The 20,356-nt window shown below is 50.6% G+C and overlaps 1 protein-coding gene and 1 pseudogene across 3 annotated transcripts in view; both read left to right on the top strand.

Moving 5' to 3' along the window:
* PKNOX1 (PBX/knotted 1 homeobox 1) overlaps positions 1 to 20,356 on the top strand; it is a 50,218-nt gene that overhangs the window by 457 nt on the left and 29,405 nt on the right. Inside the window, exons 2-3 of one of the 3 annotated variants that reach the window (XM_019922873.3) lie at positions 18,734 to 18,802; positions 19,755 to 19,861. In XM_019922873.3, coding sequence (XP_019778432.1) covers positions 19,811 to 19,861 — 51 coding nt within the window. In that variant the 5' untranslated portion in view covers positions 18,734 to 18,802; positions 19,755 to 19,810. Of the gene's footprint in view, positions 1 to 18,733; positions 18,803 to 18,850; positions 19,505 to 19,754; positions 19,862 to 20,356 lie in introns of those variants that run through there. The other 2 variants (XM_033856149.2, XM_019922874.3) reach the window with 2 other exon arrangements.
* Positions 93 to 19,773, top strand: LOC141278627 (small ribosomal subunit protein eS26 pseudogene; annotated as a pseudogene).

Raw genomic sequence — 20,356 nt, forward strand, 5'->3', positions numbered from 1 at the left:
GCGGGGCCCGTGGTGAGGCGCGCGCTCCTAACCGTCCCTCTCGGAGCGCGGCGCGCGCCCCTGCGCGGGCGGGGCGGGGGGCGCGGGGGCGCGCGGCGGGGGCGGGGCCCAGGCTGAGGAGGCGCGCGGGGGCGGGGCCTGGAGCGGGCGCGCGCGGGGGCGGGGCCGGCGTCGCGGGGGCGGCGGGGGTGCTTCGGGGGGTCACCGAGGCACTGCGTTGGCCGTCGCCGAGTCCGAGGCTGGGAGGGAGCCGGGTGCCCGGTGTCTGGAATGAGTGACAAATGCGTCGCGAGTAATAAACAGCCGATGTGAAGTAGAGGCCTGGGCGCGTCAGGCACGGTCCGGCCACTCGCTGGAATTCCACATTCCTTTAGAAAGAGATCGTGAGTCACTTCAGAAAAGGCAGGGAGCGTTAGTCTGCTTTATATCATCGTCAGGGCTGTTGAAACGCCGTTTTGTTAGCGGTTACGAGGCTCGGCCAGCCAGGTTCTCCTTCTTGAAGTTTGACTCCTAGAATGCGTATCAGCGCGTGCTGCTGGGGTCGGAGTCCCGGACGGGGGCGGCGCGGGGCGGGGCGGACTGGGGGCGCAAGTAAGGGCAGAAGGCAGATCCTTGCGGGGGGGATACCTATACATGCGCGAATATGCATTTGGTAAATTTGATCGCACACCTGCAACCATCCAGGATAGATTTGCCATTCGTAAGAGGGTTAAAATTAATTTTGATCCCAAGACTTAGGTTTTTTTGTTTTTGTTTTTTTGCGGTACGCGGACTTCCCACTGTTGTGGCCTCTCCCGTTGCGGAGCACAGGCTCTGGACGCGCAGGCTCAGCGGCCATGGCTCACGGGCCCAGCCGCTCCGCGGCATGTGGGATCTTGCCGGACCGGGGCACGAACCTGTGTCCCGTGCATCGGCAGGTGGACTCTCAACCACTGCGCCACCAGGGAAGCCCCAAGACTTAGTTTTTAATAGAAACTACTGGTTTTTCCTTAGGAGGGGAGTGCTCTCTACTTTATGGTAAATGAAACCCTCAGCTTTCGTTGGGTATACTTGTATGATTTTTCCTGACATATTGAAAAGGGATTTATGTATTTATATAATACATAATTTTATATGAAGTATTTTGAATATTGTATGGAAGAATCGCAGTGAAATGTAAGCATTTTGCCAGTCAGTTACTGGTGATACTCTCAAGTCTAGTTGCACATGCATTTGGAAGATGGCTCACTGACTCAGATCTGCCTTACATCATTTTTTTTCTTAATATACCGAGCGTGGAGAGTGGTATGTAGATCGTTCAGTTACAGTATTTGGTTGAATCAGCGATGCACGGCTGTGTGATATTGACTGACACAGGGCTTTCCGAAGGCAGCAGTGGAAGGACTCTTCCTGCTTCAGAGATTTACAAGTGGGAATTGAAATATGGTAGGTGAAGTACGATTCGGAAGATTAACGTTCTGTGCTGAGGATTTAAGTGTCAGCACTAATGGAACTGGGTGCAAACAGCTGTCCTCAGTGTCCTGCATTTACATTTCCGTATCAGTGTCTTGTGACTTTAGGAAAGTATTACTTAGGATTAGTGAAAGGTAACATTCTGGTTCTAACTTTCGCTTTTGTTTCAAACTAATTGAAACTGTTTAGAAGAAAACCTTGAAACTTCTGGACTGATGCAAATCATGCGCCCCAGGGGACCTTTCCCTGCGCTCTGCTCGTCTCCAGACTCCTCCTCTCCTCCTACAAACGGTTTAGAAAAAATAAGAGAGGATCAAGAAGAGAACCTATTACACTGAAAGACAGTTACCAAAATACTGAACCAAACTGGTGATAAATCTCTTTACATGCTTTTTAGTAGCTCACTTAGTAACAGATTGAACACTGGCTCTAATAACTTCTTCTTGAGTATATGATGCTAATGCTTTGTGCAAATACCTGCGGTTTCTGTTGGTGAAGAAGTCACAGGTGCTCTCCAGGATTTCACGTCTGCCGGTGGAATTGAGTGAGTGTTAACTTTCAGCCAGATGTTATTGCAAATAAAGATGTGATTTTTTTTCTCATTCAGGTTCACAGAGACCAAGTTAAGAACCTCTGCACTGGAAGGCTGTTTACTCTCAGCCCATCCCTTAGTAGGAATATGTATGTGCCTCCTTCTTCCTTCTTCAGATGCTTATACTGATGGCAAGGGTGACGAGGAAGTAAAAACAGTGCAGCGAGGGAACCCAAAGCTTCACAGTATGGGGTCATAGTGGGGTGAGGCCACGTGGGTTTACTGCCTGACACCAGTTGTGATGACTCACAACTGTGATGGGTTACTGTTCTGTCTTGTACAATCTGTTTAGGAAGACGTGGAAAGTGAAATATAGTGTAGAAGAGGTTCAGTTTGGAAATTGTTAGAATAAACATTCAAGGGCTGGGAGGCATGGTTGTTTGGTTGGAAAGGCCTGGCTGCAAAGGGCCGCATCAAATGAGGCCCCTCCGGCCGTGCTGTCTGCCCTCCAGCAAGTGGACAGGGCGCCTGGCTGCTGGGTGCCCTCGCCAGCAGCCGCGCCTAGTGTCGGTGTGTCAGCCCCGCTGGTCTAGTCACTCTTTCTGGGAGTTTCACTCACAGAGGGCCTGGTACTGACCCAGCAGACCTGCCGTCTGACGAGGTGGTTTTAGACTCCTGATGCAGAAGCACTGTGGCCCTGAGGATGTGTCTGGGGGACTTGGGGAGGGGACAGAGCGGCTGCTTCTTTCCATCTAGGATTCCTTGGGGAAAGGGTCCTACAGCTTTGTCAGAATCTTGAAAAGTACTGATCAGTCACGTTGCAGGATTGAGGGCCAGTGAGTTAGTGAACCTTTCAGACGCCCTTTGTCTTGAGTCTTCCCTTCAGTGTTGGCGTGTGCTCGTCCTGACGGGTCCAGCAGCAGGCCTTGTCATCCCTCCCCTCAGGGTGAGCTGCTCAGTATGGGGTGATGCGCTCCTGTCTGGGGGATTATTTCTGTTCAGGGCGACCCTGCCACCCAAACGGTGTGTGTCATTTGGTGTAACCTCTGGCCTAGCAGAGCCTTGTTGGTGGCAGGCTGCAGGGCACATGGTGGGAATTGCCTTTATCGTTTGTGTCTGTCTTTGATGGACACCTGGCTGTTGTAGTCAGGCCCCAGGACGGCAGGGAGCGGGCCGACTTCAAGTCCGGGGGTTTAGGGTCACACAGGAATAAGGAAAAATGGAATCCAGCGGGGTCCAGGGACCAAGGTAGTGCTGGGCCTTGGGGCTGATGGAACTGCGGCTTGGGCCCTGGCGGGATCCGGCTGCCACCCTGGTCTTGACCTTCCCTGTCCACTTCCACTGTTGCTCTTAACCACTGACTGCTTCTGCACACTGTCTGCTGCATGTTCTCTGTTTCCCAGCTCTGCCCACCTCATCCTCTTCCTGTTTCCCAGCGCACATCCTGGAGATAGGGTGACAGCTCTCTCGCCTTCCACCGTGTCCCCCAGGTGCTGACCTGGGCGCCAGGGGCTCCTGGTCCCCGAGCTCTCCCCAGGGAGGGGTGGGCTCCTTTCAGCAGGATCTGCAGTGGTGGGTGGGGTCACTCGGAAGGGACTGTGGATGGTAGGAATTGTGATCGCAGCTTCCTGAACAGTCTGATCGGACTTGCAGAGACAATGCCTTCACGAGAGTTTGGCAAGCCCTCACTATATGTCACATGTTGTCTGAGACATTTTACCAAAGTTTGTATTTTTTTTTTTTTTTTGCGCTACACGGGTCTCTCACTGTCATGGCCTCTCCCGTTGTGGAGTCCAGGCTCCGGACGCGCAGGCTCAGCGGCTATGGCTCACGGGCCCAGCCGCTCCGCGGCATGTGGGATCTTCCCGGACCGGGGCACAAACCCGTGTCCCCTGCGTCCGCAGGCGGACTCTCAACCACTGCGCCACCAGGGAAGCCCCCAAAGTTTGTATTTTTTTTGCATTAAAAATCAGGAATTTAACTTTGCGATAGTCTAAGTTCAGTTATGTGTTTGTGCACAGTTTTTTTAAAAAACAAATACGTGGGCTTCCCTGGTGGTGCAGTGGTTAAGAATACGCCTGCCAATGCAGGGGACACGGGTTCGAGCCCTGGTCTGGGAAGATCCCACATGCTGCAGAGCAACTAAGCCCGTGTGCTACAACTACTGAGCCTGTGCTCTGGAGCCTGCGAGCCACAACTACTGAGCCCACGTGCCACAACTACTGAAGCCCGTGTGCCTAGAGCCCGTGCTCCGCAACAAGAGAAGCCACCACAATGAGAAATGAGAAGCCCACGCATCACAATGAAGAGTAGCCCCTGCTTGCCACAACTGGAGAAAGCCCGCGCGCAGCAACGAAGACCCAACGCAGCCAAAAATAAATAAATAAAAAAGAACCCTATAAAACAAATATTTATTTCAGTACAATTTATTGCAGCCTAAGTGAAACACCCCTGTGATCCTCTACGGCAGGCGTTCAAAGCTGGGGCCCCGCTGACATTTGGGGCTGGGTACTTCGTGTCCTGTGCGTTGTGGGATTTTAGCAGATACCAGAGGAACCCCCACCCCCAGTTGTGACGACCAACAATGTCTTCAGATATCGCCAAGTGTTTTCTGGGGGACAAAAATCCCCCCTGGTCGAGAAGTACTGACCTAGAACAGCATTTCCCAAAATGCCTTGTGTGGAACCCGGGTTTCATGGGATGGGCATAAATTTTTACAAATTCATCAGTTCAGCTCCTTTGAGTTGTGTTTTTAGTCAGTGTTATTACATATGTTTTCATGTATTTACATAATTGACACATTTCTCATTTTAAATATTTGCCTACAGTCTCTTTATTTTCTGGCCGTGCCCGATGTTGTGAAGCCTTTCAAGCGTTTAGGTCTTGTTGTTTCCCATGTTTATTTGATCATCCTCTGGGCTGCCAAGCTGAGCGCCAGCCCGATCAGGATAGGGATGGTGCTGCCAGGCCGACGTCCACGGTGCTCTGTCCCTGAGCTCAGACGGTGCCCTAGGGAAAAGATGGTCCCAAGAAAGAGCCCTTGCCTTGAAGGGTGGGGGTTCCTGTTTTTCCTACAACATATTCATTGACCGTCAGTGGCAAGTATGTCATGAAAGTTTTAAATAGCAGTGTTTAGTGATGCCGGTGATAGTCATGGCCCTAAAGACAGAGCTGTGGTGTGAATCGAATCTATCAGCTGTGAAAGGCCATTCAGCCCAGAATTTACTGAAATGGGTTCTGAAACCATTAAACACCTTTGTTGTTAGAATTTTGCTGTGTCTCTTGGGGACATAGGTGGTTGGCTTGGAAATATTTTGGGGGGATAGATTTTAACAGGATTTAACGTCTGATTTTATTTGAATATTAAACTTCAAGTGGTACCTCCCAAAATCTTGCTTGAAAAATAAAGTGATATCTTGATAAATGTTTTCCTCAGAATGAGTTCTTGACTGAACACCGCCCTGGGATGGGACATGGAGCCAGGACAGAAAGCAGGGGACATCTGGCTGGTGTTCTCGAGTGGCCGTCACCTCAACCCCACACACAGGAGGAAAACTGATTGCACTGTAGTGACGTACAGCTGGTGTCCTGCAAGGTGTCTCAGAAAGGATCTGGTGTTTTGAATATAGGATTTTGAGAGTCTTGGGTTCCTTGACAGCTTTCTTAGCTTTATTAGTGCACAGGTTTGGTTTAGAAAAGGATCATCAATTAAATGTTTTGGGAAAGATAAGCAACTGCCCCCTAAAATCTAGAGATATAGTTTGTATTGTCTCCCAGCTCTTTTCTGGCTTCATAACCAGTGTCTCACAGCCACTAAGACTGAAATTACCCCAGAATTTCCTGTGTTTCTCGGTTAGTGGAATTGGTGGAACTCTTAGAGCAGCTTCTGAGAGCAGCTGGGGAGGTGCCCTGCTGGGAAACTGAAGCCTAGCTGGGTGGGCGTGGCAGCCTGGGAGGGAGGGAGCTGCCTGGACGCACCAGCATGTGTGTGGATTAAATGAAAAGTGCAAGAGACTTGACATCACCGAAACTGAGTTAGAGAGTGCGCTGTAGCTGGGGTTATATTTGTCAAGTATAACATGTCTCTTGGGACAGCTAAACTTTAGGCCTGGGGTTGGCAAACTGCAGGCCTATGGGCCACGTCCCACTGTGGCCTGTTTTTGTACAGCCCTAGAGCCATACATAGTACATTTTAGAGGAAAAAGAAGATGGGGACCTCCCTGGTGGTGCAGTGGTTAAGAATCCGCCTGCCAGTGCAGGGGACACGGGTTCGAGCCCTGGTCCGGGAAGATCCCACATGCCGCGGAGCAGCTAAGCCCGTGCGCCACAACTACTGAGCCTGCGCGCCTAGAGCCTGTGCTCCGCAGTGAGAAGCCCGTGCACCGCAACGAAGAGTAGCCCCTGCTCGCAGCAACTAGAGAAGGCCCACGCACAGCAATGAAGACCCAACACAGCCAAAAATAAATTAATAAATTTAAAACAAAATAAAAAGGGATATGACTACAAATATGAAAATTTTACAAGTGAGAACATCCATGTACAATTTGATGGCAGTAAATTTGAAAAGCTGTGGATAGTTTATGAAGAAGATATAAATGATCAGAATTGACCTTGGAGGGACTTCCATGGTTACGCAGTGGATAAGACCCCGAGCTCCCAATGCAGGGGGCCCAGGTTCGATCCCTGGTTAGGGAACTAGATCCCACATGCATGCTGCAACTGAGAGTTTGCATGCCGCAGCTAAGGAGTCCGCCTGCCACAACTAAGACCCAGTGCAACTAAATAAATAAATAAGAATTGAACTTGGAGGTAGAAAACTTGTACAGACCAGCAACTTTAGATGAAATGGAGAAAGGTAGTCAAGATTTATCTTTTTAAATTTTTTTTAGTAATTCTTTTTAAAAAAAATTTTATTTATTTATTTATGGCTGTGTTGGGTCTTCATTGCTGCGCACAGGCTTTCTCTAGTTGTGGTGAGCGGGGGCTACTCTTTGTTGTGGTGCACGGGCTTCTCATTGCAATGGCTTCTCTTGTTGTGGAGCACGGGCTCTAGATGTGCGGGCTTCAGTAGTTGTGGCATGCAGGCTCAGTAGTTGTGGCTCGTGGGCTCTAGAGCACAGGCTCGGTAGTTGTGGCGCATGGGCTTAGTTGCTCTGCGGCATATGGGATCTTCCCGGACCAGGACTCGAACCCGTGTCCCTTGCATTGGCAGGCGGATTCTTAACCACTGTGCCACGAGGGAAGTCCCAAGATTTATCATTTTAAAAAGGCACTGGCGTGAGTTAGGTCAGATTTTCATGGAACAGATACTTACTGTGTTACATGTAACAACCATTCACTAACAAAATGACTGTGCACCTGCTGTGTACCAGACATTGCCACGGCGGTGGGGAGTATAATGGTGAACAAAGACAGACACGGCTCCTTCCTGCCAGGAAGTAGTAAAGGCACAAGTTAATCCGAGGCCCATCAGAATAATGTAAGATTACAGCTGTAGGAAAGACTGTAAAAGGGAGGCATGTTTTGCCCTGAGATGTGGGTCGGAGGTCAGGGGCAGCTCTTCTAAGATGGGGATGACTGATGTGAATGGTCCAGGGGAACAGGAGTGGGCGAGGGGACGAGGATTAGGGTGACCAGTCCAGATGGGGGCGGGAACTGTGCTCAGAGGCTTTGGGGGTTGGGGGAAGCCCAGGGCTCTGAAGAACCTGGAAGGGCCTGGTATGCTTGCGGTGCGGAGAGTGGGGCGATGGGGGCGGGGAGGGAGGAGCACAGTAATGACCCAGTCATGCTGCGTTACAAGTTATCATCTGTATCTTGTAGGCAGTGGGAATCCTCTGAAGGGTTTTAAGTGGGTGTGTCTTGATCAGATTTGGGTTTCCAGAAGATCCCTTTGAAGACTTGGAAACACACCCATGTCCACAGAGGGGCTGGTTAAATAACTGCACTGAGTCTGCTACACCTGTAGTACTCACTCTGCAGCTGTAAACAGGAGTGAAGGTGATGACAGCCTGCTGGGAAGCACCTTTAGGATGTGGTAAGTGAGAAAAGGAAGGCCCGGAGCTGAGAAGAGTGTGCACTCTTATCTGAGAGAGGATATGACTATTTGCTTATGATAAAAAAGCTTAAACCCCAGACTATTAAAATGAGGTTCCTTATTGGAGAGGGAGGGGACAGGGTTATAGATTAGGTTTCAAACGTATCTTCTATAGTAAAATTAAATCAAAAGGAGGGGGGAGGACTACCTAAAAATTAAAGCAAAATGAATCAAAGGAATCTAACTAGGGCTCCCTTGCCTCCTTGCTTCTAAGATGACCAAGAAAAGAAGGAAAAATGGTCATGTCAAAAGGGGCCGAGCCAGCTGTGCCCAATGCATGCCCAAGAATAAGCCCATTAAGAAGTTCGTCATTGGGAACATAGTAAAGGCCGACGCCGTCAGGGACTTTTCCGAAGCAAGTGTTTTCGACACCTGTGTGCTTCCCAAGCTATATGTGAAAGTACGTTACTGTGTGAGCACAGCATGGTAGTCAAGAATGGTTCTCGGGAAGCCGGAAGGTTGGAACACTCCCACCCTGACTTAGACCTGCGGGTGCTGCCCCATGGCCTCCACCAGAGCCCAAGTAAGGAGCTAAGTCCTTAAAGACTGAAGAAATACTATTCTCTGAAAACACAATAACATGGAAATTATACTTAAAAAAAAAAAAAAGAAAAGAGGACTTCCCTGGTGGTCCAGTGGTTAAGAATCCGCCTGCCAACGCAGGGGACATGGGTTCGATCTCTGGTCCGGGATGATCCCACATGTCCCGGAGCAACTAAACCCGTGCACCACAACTACTGAAACCTGTGCACTTAGACCCCGTGCTCTGCAGCAAGGGAAGCCACCACAATGAGAAGCACACGAACCAAAACGAACGAAGAGTAGCCCCCGCTCGCCGCAACTAGAGAAAGCCCACGCACAGCAACAAAGACCCAGCACAGCCAAAAAAAAAAAAAGAAAGAAAGAAAGAACAAGAACCTAACTAGGAATTGAATTGGTGGCTTAAGTACACAGAGAATTATTATTTCCAGTGACTTCAAAACAACTTGGATTGTACATCTATCCTAGTGGGATAAATCCTAAAGACAAAGAAACTACAAAGAAATCTTAAACAATTTTTAGTACTTGTATTGTTAGTAGTAATATTCATATTATTTTGAAACTATATATATATATATATATACACACACACACACACATATAAAGTGATAAATAGGTCATTATGTTACTGTCATTTGGAAATTATTTTCAGGGTAAGAAAAGAGATATACAAACATTAATTTGAAGTAAAGTAAATACCCTGTAATCCCAAATTTGAATTGGAGGTATCAGTGTTATTTTGTTTGTACAAAATTTTTATGAGAAAACATTTCTTATCTCTGTCCATTGGAAAGGCTAGAAACAGTGACCAACCAATAGCAATGAGCACACAGCACCTGGATTGTGGTTTCTACGTATCATTTCCCATTGGAATCAAAGCCCCTTGGATCAATGGCAAAGTCTGGGTTTGACATAGAAAATAAACAATATGAGCCTGGAGTATCTCGTTTTACCTGAAAGCAAGAAAGCTATCAAGAATTACTAGAGGGCTTCCCTGGTGGCGCAGTGGTTGAGTGTCCGCCTGCCGATGCAGGGGACGTGGGTTCGTGCCCGGGTCCGGGAAGATCCCACATGCCGCGGAGCGGCTGGGCCCGTGAGCCATGGCCGCTGAGCCTGTGTGTCCGGAGCCTGTGCTCCGCAACGGGAGAGGCCACAACAGTGAGAGGCCCGCGTACCACAAAAAAAAAAAGAAAAAAAAGGGCTTCCCTGGTGACGCAGTGGTTGAGAGTCTGCCTGCCGATGCAGGGCACACGGGTTCGTGCCCTGGTCCGGGAGGATCCCACGTGCCGCGGAGCGGCTGGGCCCGTGAGCCATGGCTGCTGGGCCTGCGCGTCCGGAGCCTGTGCTCCGCGGCGGGAGGGGCCACAGCGGTGGGAGGCCTGCGTACCGCAAAAAAAAAAAAAAAAAAGAATTAGTAGAGTGCGTTAAAAGCTGTAGGAGGTAACTGAAGGGGCTTACATTGGAAAAAGATGGGATAATTTGGAACATCAGAAAATATATACATATATAAAAAAGCTGTACTTATTATTTTTTTTTTTTGCGGTACGCGGGCCTCTCACTGTTGTGGCCTCTCCCGTTGCGGAGCACAGGCTCCGGACGCCCAGGCTCAGCGGCCATGGCTCACGGGCCCAGCCGCTTAGCGGCATGTGGCATCTTCCCAGACCGCGGCACGAACCCGTGTCCCCTGCATCAGCAGGCAGACTCTCAACCACTGCACCACCAGCGAAGCCCTGTACTTATTTTTTACATGTTTAAACCCGTGGATCACAGCCTCACTGGTCACTATTTGAGAACGCTAGGGAACCAGCACGTTACTCTGAAAATTGATAGCAGAGGGAAAGCAGCAAGCCTTAAGAAACCCCATCACTGGGGCTGCAGTGTGGAGAATGGACTTGGGGGACGGGTGGGGTTGGGAAGAGTGGCCATGGGGGAGAGGTCCGAAGGCATTACGGGGAGCTCAGGGGATGGAGGTGTGATGGTTGGTGATTGTTCTGTAAGCTTAGTTGTTGGATCAACAACACCAGATGGCTCTTCTCCAAAGTGGAATTCTGGAAAATAAACTTTACGGTTGCAATTGGGGTCTTCATCGCCCAGCATTTCAACTCTTACATGCTTATGGGTAGTATCGTTACCATGTGCTGGCAACATACGGTGGCTGCATCATGTCTTTCTCATACATGTTGATCGGGCAGGAAGGAGGAGTTCCTTTCCTTTTCAGTAATTGTTAACGATATTTTGGAGATGTCTGACTTGCAAACCTTGGCTGTTACTGGGAGATGCCACTTGTACACTTAGCACCGGGCCGTCATTTTCTTTAGACTCGTTACTGTTTGCAAAGCAGAGTTACCTGTGTGTGCAGCGTTGAATGTTACATGACTGGAGGTCATTTGTGGTGTGTACCTGGTGGTTCACCTTCTTCATCCGTTCTCTTAGTGTTTCCCGTTTTGAATGACACTATAATTCATAGATTGAACTGATGTAATTAACATCTGTAGGCATCAGAGCTGTCAGATTGTCAAACACTTGCCTGATTTCCTTGTGAGTTCTACAGTTATCTTAGAAACGGTTGCCATAAAACAGATAGACTGCTGGTTACTTCTCCAGCAAAATTGGGTTTATTCGGGACCAGCGAAGAATTGAAATCTGGGGTCTGCAACCATGGGGCGCCCGTGCAAGTCCCTGCGTGGCCAGGAGAGGAGAGCTCTTTTAAAGAGCTCTCGACTCTGGAGTCGAGAGTCCGCCGGAGGAATGGGTCCCTCCCGCGGCTTTTCACTGCTGGGCTGGGCTGGGGCAGCGTCTCCTGGGCTGAGGCCTTGCCAGGCGGGAAGAGGAGTCTGTCCACTTTCTGTCGGGTGGCCCTACCGTCGGGGTGTGGGAGTGCGCCTGCTGCCCTCCCAACTCTTTTTTTTTTTTTTTGCGGTACGCGGGCCTCTCACTGTTGTGGCCTCTCCCATCGCGGAGCACAGGCCCCGGACGCGCAGGCCCAGCGGCCACGGCCCACGGGCCCAGCCGCTCTGCGGCACGCGGGACCCTCCCGGACCGGGGCACGAACCCGCGTCCCCCGCATCGGCAGGCGGACTCCCAACCACTGCGCCACCAGGGAAGCCCCCAACTCTATTTAATTAAGGGCTCTGTTTATTAATTTTTACAAGACAGAGTTCTGTTGTGTTCTCTGAAGTAGCACATAGAGGGAATGGCAGGGCCTGCGAGCCAGGCAGATCGGCCTCTCAAAGGCGCTCCACCTCTTTGCACCTGTTTGCTCATCAGCAGGGCTCCAGAGACTGCCGAGCGCTCCGGTCCCTACTGGCGGGGGCACAGGAGGCTGCACACCTCACTGCTCACGGGCCTGGGGGCCAGGAGTTTGGAAGGGCTGCGGTGGGAACGGCCCGTCTCTGCCCCACAAGGTTGGGGTCCTCAGCTAGGAGGGCGCCGGGCCGCGGATGGCTGGGTGGCTGAGGGCTGGAGTCTTTTGGAGGGGTTTCCTCAAATCTGGAAGTTGCTGCTGCCTGTTAGCTGGGACGTGAGCTGGGCTGCTGAGCACAGCACCTCTGCGTGGACTCTCGCTGTGGCCTGGGCTTCCTCACAGTGAGCGCAGGGGCCGCTCTGTTTAGTCAGACTTCTTACTTCTCGGGGCTCCGGAAGTGAGTGTCCCGGTGAACATGGCGGCGGGAGCTTCCGCAGCCCTGGAGTCACACAGCGTTGCTCCGGATGCGCTCTCCTGCTTCCCAGCAAGTCGCTGAGCGTAGGCCACGTTGAAGAGGAGGGAACAAAGACCCCATCTCGGGAGGAGTGTCGCGGTTTGGGGATGTGCTCTGAAAGTGCCTCCCTTAGGTCTGCACATATGTAGACCCTGGGAGATAGCTCCTCCCTCGTTTTCCTTCCTGCCCTCGCTAAGCCCCGCTGTGATGCTGGCAGTGCAAATGCAGATGGACCCTCCCGGACCAGTTCTCTGTGCGTCTCTGCGTTAGCGTGGGCCCCGTAAACAGGACTCTGATGCAGAGCTCTGATCCTGCGGGAGCTTCTGCTTGGCCCGCCTAGGTGGCCGAGAGTCCGCGTGCCCGTGGCTGAGCGGGAGCGCGTGGTTGATCACGTACAGTGTGTGTGTGGAGCAACACCAAAAGCCCGCGTTCACCAGCACTTCGCAGCAATTGATGAGTTCAGAGAGGTGTTTGTAAAAGCATCAAAATTCCAAAGCTTTTTGCATCTTTGGTACTTTTCCTTCCAGCCCTGACGAGTCCAGCGTCTCACTTCTGCTGTTCCATTGGCCTGTTTACCTGTTCTTGTGCCGTTAGCCACTTCTTAGTTGTTACCTGTGGCCTTGTAGGATGTTTTCCAATTTTTTGAGTTTTTCAAAAACAGCAGGAATCTTGATTGGGATTGCATCTGCGTGTGCTGAGAAACACCAGCAGCCTCTCCACGAGCTGTTGGGAATGTTGACGGGTACAAGGTTAGCCTGCGCAGACTGGGGGCATCTCTCACCCAGCAGTCCACCAGAAAGTAGAGTGACAATGAGATACTTTTGACAGTAGCAAGAAAAACCATGATGTGTTTCAGGATTAATTAACCAGGGCTACAGAAGACCTCCACAGAGAGGACCATCAAACTTTCTAAATTTTATTTTATTTTTTAAATAAATTTATTTATTTTTTATTTTTGGCTGCGTTGGGTCTGCGTTGCTGCACGCAGGCTTTTTTTAGTTGCGGCGAGCAGGGGCTGCTCTTGGTTGCGGTGAGCGGGCTTCTCATTGTGGTGGCTTCTCTTGTTGCGGAGCATGGGCTCTAGGTGCATGGGCTTCAGTAGTTGTGGCTCGAGGGCTCTAGAGCGCAGGCTCAGTAGTTGTGGTGCACGGGCTTAGTTGCTCCGCAGCATGTGGGATCTTCCCGGACCAGGGCTTAAACCCTTGCCCCCCGCACTGGCAGGCGGATTCTTAACCACTGCGCCACTACGGAAGTCCCCGGACCATCAAACTTAATAAAGGATGTAGGAGAGGACCCCACGCTCTTGGTCCTAGAGAGCTGTCTCTTCTCCCCACATTAATTTCCAAATACTTTTTCAACATTGTTGTAAAGTTGTTTCTTTTTTTTTTCCCGGTACACGGACCTCTCACTGTTGTGGCCTCTCCCGTTGCGGAGCACAGGCTCCGGACGCACAGGCTCAGCGGCCATGGCTCACGGGCCCAGCCGCTCCGCGGCATGTGGGATCTTCCAGGACCCGGGCACGAACCCGCGTCCCCTGCATCGGCAGGCGGACTCTCAACCACTGCGCCACCAGGGAAGCCTGTAAAGTTGTTTCTTGACAGCAGGGACTGTGTTTGGTTTGCTGCTCCATACCCAGCATTTAGAACAGAGCTTGGCCCAGAGAAGACTTTCAGTAAACATTTGTGGATTGAATGAAAGGCACAGTTACGTGCACAGCAGACTGTGTGCCCTGCTTTTCCACTTGACAGCACCCATGAGACTTTTTCCTTGGACTTAACCTTCATGTTCGTGATTGATGGTCGGAACCGTAATGGATTTCACCATTCCCCTATGGATGACGTGTAGGTTCTTGTTCTCTTTTCTATCAATGTGGATAAGAAACATTATTTGCCTCTGACTTTCTTGCCATGAGTTGTTTTTTTTTTAAACAAAAGGCTTCATTTTTTTTTTAATTAATTTATTTTATTTTTGGCTGCATTGGGTCTTCGTTGCTGCGTGCGGGCTTTCTCTAGTTGCGGCGAGCGGGGGCTACTCTTCGTTGGCCTGCCCAGGCTTCTCATTGCGGTGGCTTCTCTTGTTGAGGAGCACGGGCTCTAGGTGTGTGGGCTCAGTAGTTGTGGCTTGTGGGATTCAGTAGTTGTGGCTCGTGGGCTCAGTAGTTGTGGCGCACAGGCTTAGTTGTTCTGCTTGCCGTGAGTTTTTAATGCCCTTTGAAATGAGGCTTTTGAGCTTTTCTCTTTTGAGAAGAGATTATTTGAGGTTATTTTTATTTATTTATTTTATTTTTTTATTTTTCTCTTTTTGCGGTACGCGGGCCTCTCACTGCCGTGGCCTATCCCGCCGCGAAGCACAGGCTCCGGACGCGCAGGCCCAGCAGCCACGGCTCATGAGCCCAGCCGCTCCGCGGCACGCGGGATCCTCCCAGACCGGGGCACGAACCCGTGTCCCCCGCATCAGCAGGCGGACTCTCAACCAGTGCGCCACCAGGGAAGCCCTGAGGTTATTTTTTTCTTTTTTTTTTTTTTTTCTTTTTTTTGCGGTACGCGGGCCTCTCACTGCTGTGGCCTCTCCCGTTGCGGAGCACAGGCTCCGGACGCGCAGGCTCAGCGGCCATGGCTCACGGGCCCAGCCGCTCCGCGGCATGTGGGATCCTCCCGGACCGGGGCACAAACCCGTGTCCCCTGCATCGGCAGGCGGACTCTGAACCACTGCGCCACCAGGGAAGCCCCTTGAGGTTATTTTTAAATCAACATTTATTAAGGCTACAAAGCTACAGCCCTGTTTTTCTCTCTATGCTTTTACGTTAGAATTTATAGATTTCATTTTTCTCTTTATAAGTTTAGTAAATTTTGATCTTTCACCCATAAGACAGCCTTTGATCAACTCAAGATGATCAGACTACATGCACCATTTTTAATGATCAGTCCCATATACAACTTAAATCTCCTTATGCATTTTGAACCCTAGTTTTAAGTTTAGTAGATACACTTTTTGTTTTAAGCACCTTAAATATCTGACCAAATAAATAAAACCTTCTCAGTAGATCTCGTAACTTAGAATTGCACATGTAGTGAATCTCAAGTTCTCAAACTTTCCAGACCTTCTACCAGGGAGTGACGTTCGTCGGATGAGGAACTTGGTTTTGCTCACTGCTGCACCCTCAGGACCTAGAATAGACCCTGGCAGTCGGTAAACTTGCATAAATGAAGTAATGTTTACAATCTTAGTAGATTTCTTGTGCCTTTTCACTAAAAAAGAAATGTGTAAAGCCAGTAACTCAGTTATACTTTTAAACTGGAATCAAGGCTAAAACCTAAGATTAATTTGCCAAAATTTCTTGCGTACTGCACACAACTTAAATGTCAAATACATAGATTATTCTGAAGCTAAACACAAAAATATTAAAATCTAAATCTCCCACAGGCCTTAGAGACACCGCTAAGGCAGGAAGGAAGTCATCTCAGGCGAGTCGGGCTTCTCATCTCAGGGACCACGTGGGCTGGGATGAGGGGAGCTGGGGTGCTGCTGACCTGGGGCCCCCTCCACCATCTGACCCGCATGCTGCACCTCCTCTTCCTGTCTCTGCAGACTGAGCCGTCCTGGACCTTCCCGGACTCACCGTCTGCTCTGAGCAGGAAGGCCTTCTCCACCTGGTGGGACTCAGCCAGTCTGTCTGCCTCTGGTTCTTCCCTGACTTGTCAGTCGTCCTTGACTAGATGCTTAGAGATATTAAAACACCTGCCTGTTAGATTTGGCTCACCTTTCATTTTTTTGTCTGCCTTTCAGGTTGCAACACTAATGCTGTCTTCTTAGCTGAGTTTGAGAAGAGTGTAACTTTTTTTTATGGGTAACTATACATGTGGTCAAATCGCCTTCCAAACCAATTACACGGTTTGTGAGACCTAGGATTCCTGCAGGGTGCTGGGTTTCACTTCGTCTTTGCTAGCAAAGTGGCGCACTGTTGTTTTAAAGTTAATAATTGCTAGCTGAGAAAGGATGTATAATTTTAAATTTTGTATTTCTTTAATTACTTTTAGTTTTAACGTTTCTGTACATGAAAATTGGAAAGTTGTGTTTTCTTCAAGTCTGGCTGGAACTCTTGAAAGGGTACCAAAGTGACAGTGTCCATAAATGTGTTCTTTTTTAGCTGGATGAAACTTGTAGCCATAAAATGGACAAAACCGTGTCTCGCCCTTCAACACCATGGTGTTGTTAAGTCTGTTGGGTTGGCAGTTCTTTGACTTGGATTTTAGAGCCTTGCGTGACGTTAAGAATTGAAGACAGTTGGAGGAAAGGGAACCCGTGTGCACTGTTGCTGGGGATGTAAAGTGGTGCAGCCACTATGGAGAACAGTATGGAGGGTCCTCCAAAAACTAAATATAGAGCTACCATATGATCCTGCAGTCCCACTCCTGGGCGTATATCCGGAGAAAATGAAAACACTGATTCAAATGTTCATAGCAGCACTGTTTCCAGTAGCAAAGATATGGAAGCAACTGAGGTGTCCATCAGCACATGAATGTATAAAGAAGTGGTATATATTTACACAATGGAGTACGACTCAGCCATAAAAAAGAGTGAAATCCTGCCGTTTGCAACAACATGGAGGGACTTGGGGGGTGTTACGTAAGTGAAATAAGTCAGAGAAAGGCAAATACTGTACGTTTCCTTTATACGTGGAATCTAAGAAATAAAATAAACTAGTGACTATAACAAAACAGAAACAGACTCAGAGATATAGAAAACAACCTAGTGGTTACCAGGGGGGAGAGGGAAAGGGCAGGTAGGGGTAGGGGATTATGAGACATAAACTACTAGGTATAAAATAAATAAGATACAAGGATACATTTTACAGCACAGGGAATGTAGCCAATATTTTTTAATAATCATAAATGGAGTATAACCTTTAAAAAAAGAAGTGAGGACACTGTTGTTGAGTTTGAATATAATAGAAGCTTACTTTTCTGTGTAATGGGGGAGAGAATTAGGGATTAATTGATTGTTTAGAAATCTCAAGTTAACCTTGGTTTTCATATAATGCCTAAAAGAAGAGTTTTTGCTAAACAAAGATGAGCCTGCTGACCTTTCATCCTTGGGTTGGATGCTTTATTTCCCAGTTAATGGTAGGTTTCCCTTAGTCACTCAGGTTCTGTCTTGGGCCTGCCTTGGCCAGGGCTGGGAGGCCCTGTAGCTGAGTAGCTGAGGTTGCCAGAGGCCTGGACCAGGGCACGCGCTTCCTCCCAAGCCCAGGCAGCTCTGCGGGATGTGTGAGCCTGTGAATTCTGCTGGGGGCTGTTTGCCCGCTTGCAGGTGCCAGGCTGTGTTTCTGCCCCAACATGGAGGACCATTTTGCTGCAGCCTGGAATTGAGCACCTGAGGACTTTGCAGATAGATGGCTGCCGGCGGGCCTGGACCACCCTTTCAAGCGGACGGCGCCATCTGCTGGCAGCTTCTTCCAGGCGCCTTCGGTGTCCTGCGGGAGTGGGACCTTGGCACTCTGTCCCCACCTTTTTACTCAACAAAATGTTAGTCATATGGAGTTGCCTCTTTTTCCTTATTTTTCCACTTCTTGCGTGGTGTTCCATTGTAGAGGAAGTATGTATTTTCAAAGCTTTTGACGCAAATTTCAAATTTTTTCCTTTAGAACGGTTGTACCAAGTTATGTCAGATATTGAAGTTTCAACCAGGTTGGTAGAGAGAAGGACTACACATCTATATGTTTTTAAAATGAAACGTTGACTTGTCCCCACTATTTATTATGGGCATTTTGAAAGCCCCCAGAGTTGGAAGAGTGATCCGCCACTGCCTAGATCCCGCAGCTGTGGGCTTGACCGCAGTGTCATCTCGTGGGGCGGGCCGGCCGGATGCTGGAAAGTGACCGTGGAGAGTTGGCCCCCAGCCGAGACCCACGTGGCTGTGGCTCTGCCCTCTTGGTCGAGGCCCTTCCAGGGCCTCTGCTGTGCATTTTGTTCAGGTCAGCTGTTGGGAAGCCACTGTCAGGTGGACGCCTGTAGGCGAGCAGCTCGGGCCCCTGCCGGCACTGGGCTCAGGACCGGCTCTGGGTGTCCTCGGCCTGTGTCAGCACCACTCCAGGCTGCTTCGGATTCACACAGGTTCACGTGGCCACGCCCTCGGCGCCTCTCCCCTCCCCCTCTCGGCAGGACACGCCTCTCGAGACCCCTAACGTGATTACCCCTGTAAAGACCCTGTGTCTAAGTAAGGCCCCACTTGCAGGGCCTGGGGGTCAGGACCTGGGCTATCTTGGAGGACACGTTTACACCGCTGCACGTGCTGGCCACGCCCTGACGATTACCGGGCTGGTACTGGTGGCCCAGACTCGCTCGTCCAGAATTCCCTCGTGGGTATTGAGAAGCGTCTCAAACCTTCAACGTCCCATCTCTCGCTTTCTCCTCCCAGGCCGCAGACCCCGCTCCCCGCCGTTGGCTCCACCTCGGGACATGCGGCTCTGCTCTGCCGGTGGCTCAGGTGGGAACTGTCGACCCTCCCCGGACCTGCCCCCCTGCCCATCCCGGGCCATCTGCACGCCCTGTGCTCCCATCGGCCCCGGCCACACGGCCTCCGCCCTCCTCGGCCCTACAGTCTCTCACCTGCCCTGCACACCGTCAGAGGGACCGTCCCGAGCCGGGAGCCTCAGGGCCCTTCTGGTCAGACTTTCCTGGGGCTTCCCTCCCCCGCCCCAAGAAGGCGCACAGTCTCCACGTGGCCCATGAGTGGGTGTGACCTGCTCCCGTGTCCCCCACTGCCCCCCAACTCTGCTGTCCCACTGCACGTGGCTCCACTGTCCTCCTGTCTGCGGGGGGCACGGGTGGCATCCCCACCTGGTTTCTCTCGTCTCATTTACCTGTGTGCGTGGTGACAGGTGAATGACAGCGTTCCCACCTTTGCATCGCATGCAGATGTGAGCCGATGCCCAGCGCAGCCTCCCTGAGCTCACCTGTGTCCTTCCTGCCTGAGGTCGGCCTCCCCGGGCTCAGTGTCAGTGCACCTGCCCCGTCACGCAGCCGTGTGACCTGCCAGCTGCGTGCTCACCCTCTGTCGTGTCACCCTGCCTGAGCGCCCCTACGCCCTCCGTGTGCTGCCTGGCCTTCCTCTTCCTTGTGGCCCCAGGAAAGCCGCAGGGCCCAGGACAGTGTCCCGCACGTGTAGACATTACTAGGTGTTTGCTGGGTGAGTGAAGGAATAAACCCAAATGCCTGGAGACGTGATAACGTGTCCGGGCCTGGGGCAAGTGCAGACACGCAATCGCCAGGCAGGTGCGGGGCTGCTGAGTAGGATTTGGCTTATACCGTAGTGTGGAGGATGGCTTTTACTCTCCGTGTGAAGATATGTATTTAAAAAGGTATACGGGTGCTGTGGAATAAGGGACAAGAAATGCTCTGAGTTATTAACCGATGCTTCTCTGCTTTTGTCTTCCCAGACACCGTTTGCTTTTGACTCAAGATGATTTGATGTTTTATAAAGAACTCACTCACCATGATGGCTACACAGACGTTGAGCATAGACAGCTATCAAGATGGGCAACAAGTGAGCACGGGCGCTCTGTCCACATCCTAAGTAGTCAGCCGACCTAGTACTGAAACACGAACAGTGCCCTGTGTATTAGCAAGCTAGTTTCCGTGAGGGTGCAGGTTCAATGTTGAACGTTTGGTGCATTTATTATATCTTGGTGCTCAGAAAGATTAGGGGTAGAGTTGTTCAAGTAGTTTCCTAAATGACACCAAGATTGCCAGTAATTTTGAGTCCCCTAAGTCATAGTTTCTTGGGAATTTACCTTTCTAATGTCAGTGTTAGTAAGTATCGTTGCTCTTAAAGGTTGTGGTGATAATCATAGACTCCCGTGTTGCCCAGTTGCTGGCCTGGGCGGGAGCTGTGCGGTTTCGTTCCCCTGCATGTGGGTGGCAGAGGGGACCGTCCGATGGCACGTGGGGTGCAGCAGCGGTGCTGTCTGTACGTCTCCTGCCCCTGCAGGAGACGGTCATGACGCCCGGCTCCCTGCTCAAGGGTTTAGGGACACCCCCC

This window comes from Tursiops truncatus, chromosome 4, assembly GCF_011762595.2.
Source record: "Tursiops truncatus isolate mTurTru1 chromosome 4, mTurTru1.mat.Y, whole genome shotgun sequence".
Taxonomy (NCBI): Eukaryota; Metazoa; Chordata; class Mammalia; order Artiodactyla; family Delphinidae; genus Tursiops; species Tursiops truncatus.